Genomic DNA, 3,578 nt, shown 5'->3' with positions numbered 1-3,578 from the left:
TTAGCCATTCTGATGCAAAAAAGAACCAGAAAGAAAGTCCAGGCCAGAGCAGAGGGACTGAAATGGGAAGCTCTGGGAACTCTGTTCACTCAGCACTCAGCAGCCCTTCCCAGGAAGTCCTTTGCACGCCACCTCCTCCCAGAAGCCACCAGCCCAGGTCAAGCTGTACAGAGCCCATGCTCAAGAAGTAACAGAGAAGCACAGATGGTGGAGAGGCTGTGAGGGAGGGGCTCAGAGGGACAGGGACAGCCACCAGGAGGCAGGGGCAGAATGACACCTGCGAGAATGCAGGGCGGCTCCTTCCCTCTCTACCCTGTCCCTTCCCCTCCCTCCCCTGCCAGGCCCCAGCCCTTCCACACCTTTATTCTGAGCTGGGTTGTCAATGTTGAAATGCCCATTCCACACGACTGTCAACTCCACGGGCAGGTTGTTGATCTCCATCCCTTCATAAGAATACTGCAGCCAGGTTGGAGAGGAGGAAAGAAGAAAGTGGGGTCACAGAGAGTTCTAGAGAGGGCCCAAAGGATTAGCCTAGGGCTGTTAAGAGCTCATGGGCTAAGGACTGGCCAAGACTGTGCCTGTGTGCCTGTGTCTACCTGTGTGCACACAAGTATGCGCAGGCACATGTGGGTACAGGTGGGGAAGTGTATATTAGAGGGAGTGGAAGATAACACAAGGGTGGGCCAGGCCTCCAAGCATGCCCCTGTGGGTGCCAGCTCAAGGAGCAGATGGGAGCAAGCCACTAGGTCATCTCCTGTGGGTCTCAGGCAGGAAGCCTGTTCCCACCCCGCTTTCCTGAGAGGTAAAACTGAGGGAAGAGTCCACTTCCTCTCGGGCTGCCCAGGTAAACCCTGGTCCCTAGGCCCTCCCAAGTCTGCAATTAGGTTGGGGAACTCTAATTTCCAGGAAATGTCCAGGATAGGTGGATGCTTTTCCAAAGACCTGGGGAGGGGTGATCACTTCCCAGGCAAGATGGTGGTTGCAGAGACTAAGAAATGAGGGAGCTACACCTTAGGGGGATAAGAGGCTAGAAGTTAAGAGAAAAGAGGACTAGATGGGAGCTTGTTGGTGAGGGGGAAATCCTGAGGACCCTGGAGGGCAAATATGGGAATCTGGGCCTGGATGCTGCAGGTAGTCACCAGCTCAAAGCCAGGCTCACACCCAGATTCCTGTTGTGCTCCTGTCCTTGGAGGGCCCCTCAGGGTCCTGCTCCCCTGCTAAGAGATAGGAGGTGAAGGGTGGAGAGAAGAGGGAAGTGCTGGCTTGAAGATGCTGGTGGAGGGGGCAGTCCCCAGGCATGATGGCCCCTAGTCTGCCTTCCCATAGCAGACCCGTCTCAGTCTCCAGAGAAAGAGGGTTAGCAGAGGAACTTAGAGTCCACCCTGGGCAGCAATTTCCAACACCTACCTGGTGATTTTCTCATTATTCCACCCGACTCTGCTCGCCACATGGGGCGGGATGGAGGAATGGAATTGGGACAGATTTTCTGCATAGGAGGGGCTGAGGCCTGGCAATTTGTTGAAAGAGGTTAGTCCAGAGGACCAGGTTTGAAGTTATGTTTGCAGAACCCATGGGCTCTTTTAATTCAAATTAGATTTGAATTAAAAATTTGGAGGGCTTCACTAGGGGGATGTTGACTGATATTACAGCAGGCTACTGAGGCTCCCTCCTCCAAGTTGGCCATGGCACCTTCATGGAGAGGGAGGGTGGCCACAGGACATGGGAAAACACATCTGAGAAGAATCTCAGAGGGCTACTGTTCACACCTCTGCCTCTGGGCAGGGACAGGTCTGCACCCTGTTTGTAGGAGCTTCTAAAGGAGACGTTATACTCCTCAATGCAGGAAATCACCCTAAATTCCTGAGTTACGGAATGCGCTCCCATGAGAACAGACTGTGACTTGATGTTGCCCTCATACAGCAACCGCAGGAGGACATGCCTCCAGTCACTTCGGGCCCTGCCCTAGTGTCCAGAGTTCTAACTCCCTCCCTGGCGACGTGTGCTGTGGCCAGAGAGCCACGTTTGTTGTTTGTCCCACAATGGATGCACTGCATCCCCCTCGTTGAATCTGTCTTGTGAACAATGGCTCTGGGGCCAGGGCCAGGGTCCAAGCTCACAGAGTAAAGCAAAGGTTCCTAGCCCTGCAGAAACCACAGTGGAGACTTTGATCATCACAGAACTCAATCATCAACTCCCCACAGGTTGTCTCTGCAGCTGGGTCAGGCTGGGTGGTCCTATGTTTCCTGAAAACCTCTTCTACTTTAGACTGGTGCTTCTTAGTGTGGTCTATGGACTCCTTCATCAGAACCACCCAGGGGGCCTACTAAAATGCAGATTCCAGGGCCCATCCCAGATCTGCCAGACTGGAACCTCTGGAGATGGGGAGCATTTTGAGAACTACCCTGTGATTCCGGTGCTGATTAAAGAGTTAGAGAATCTCTGTAGTCTGTTAGAAGTAGGGAGGTAGATGGACTGCCCCTGTGGAGGGAGAAGGGTATAAGAGGGGGATGACCTCCCTCCCTTCCTCCCTCCTTCGGGGTGTGTGTGTGTGTGTGTGTGTGTGTGTGTGTGTGTGTGTGTGTGTGAGTGAGAGAGAGAGAGAGAGAGAGAGAGAGAGAGAGAGAGAGAGAACTTCCAGGCTTCCAATTCCCTCCTCCAGCCACATTCAGTTTCTTCCCATCTTTCCCATCTCTCTCCTTGAAGGTCCCAGTGGGGAAAGGTGATCCCAACAGACTTCAAACTGCTGTCTGGACGACTCTGGGCAGGGCTGGCTGTTCCACCCCAAGCTGAGCACCATTTGATCACCTGGAGGCAGTGCTGGGGCGGGCAGAGCTCTGACCTTTAGGAGGGATACTGGCAGTGGCTATGTCAGGATGGGAGCCTGGCTTCTGCTTTCAGGCCTGGGTCTGGCCAAGACACAAAGTGGAAGCAGCAGGTGGTGACCAGGAGTGTGTTAGCCAAAGATCAATAAATCCTCAAGCCCCCTCTCAGGAAGGACCTGACATCCCACAGAGAGGAAGGCAAAGAATCCTACATACGTATGCATGTGAGCATCTGTGTACACAAATGTGTTTATGTACATGCTGACTTGAGGAGAGGTTAGCACACATCTCCATGTTATCTGTGTCCATAAATGCACACGCACATAGACACACAGACACACACAGTTCCACAAAGTGGTTCTGCCAGTGACCAGCTGTGTGAAGTGAGCAGATAATCCAAGTCTTAGTTTCCCCATTGGTAAAGTGGGAATTCAAAGCAGTTCACATCTCCTTGGATTGGGGTAAGGATTCAAGATCAAGCACAGCATGCTCTGAGCATAGGATCTGTCATATAGTCTAAGCACTCAAATGTGATTTTGTGTTTTAGTCTATGTGCGTACAGTTGGGGATGCTATGCAAAACTATATTCATGTTGCCTATGTTTATGTTTGTGCAGAAAAATAATAGCAGCCATGCATTGAGTGTTTCTGTGCCAGACCCTTAATATGTATGGGATGTATGCATATGAGAATGCTTATGTGCTCTGGTATGTGTGTGTGTGCATGTGTGCAAGCATGAATTTTCTCTTTGAAGAAA

General features: G+C 51.8%; 1 protein-coding gene across 2 annotated transcripts in view; it reads right to left on the bottom strand.

The window, feature by feature from the left end:
• Positions 1–3,578, bottom strand: part of PLXNA4 (plexin A4) — a 539,940-nt gene that overhangs the window by 82,492 nt on the left and 453,870 nt on the right. For both annotated transcript variants that reach the window (XM_011995835.1, XM_011995836.1), the window contains one exon: positions 360–456. In XM_011995835.1, the coding sequence (XP_011851225.1) occupies positions 360–456 (97 nt within the window). The remainder of the gene's footprint in view (positions 1–359; positions 457–3,578) is intronic.

This window comes from Mandrillus leucophaeus, unplaced genomic scaffold (assembly GCF_000951045.1).
Source record: "Mandrillus leucophaeus isolate KB7577 unplaced genomic scaffold, Mleu.le_1.0 Scaffold5, whole genome shotgun sequence".
Lineage (NCBI taxonomy): Eukaryota > Metazoa > Chordata > Mammalia > Primates > Cercopithecidae > Mandrillus > Mandrillus leucophaeus.
This window is presented reverse-complemented; position numbering and strand designations above follow the sequence as displayed.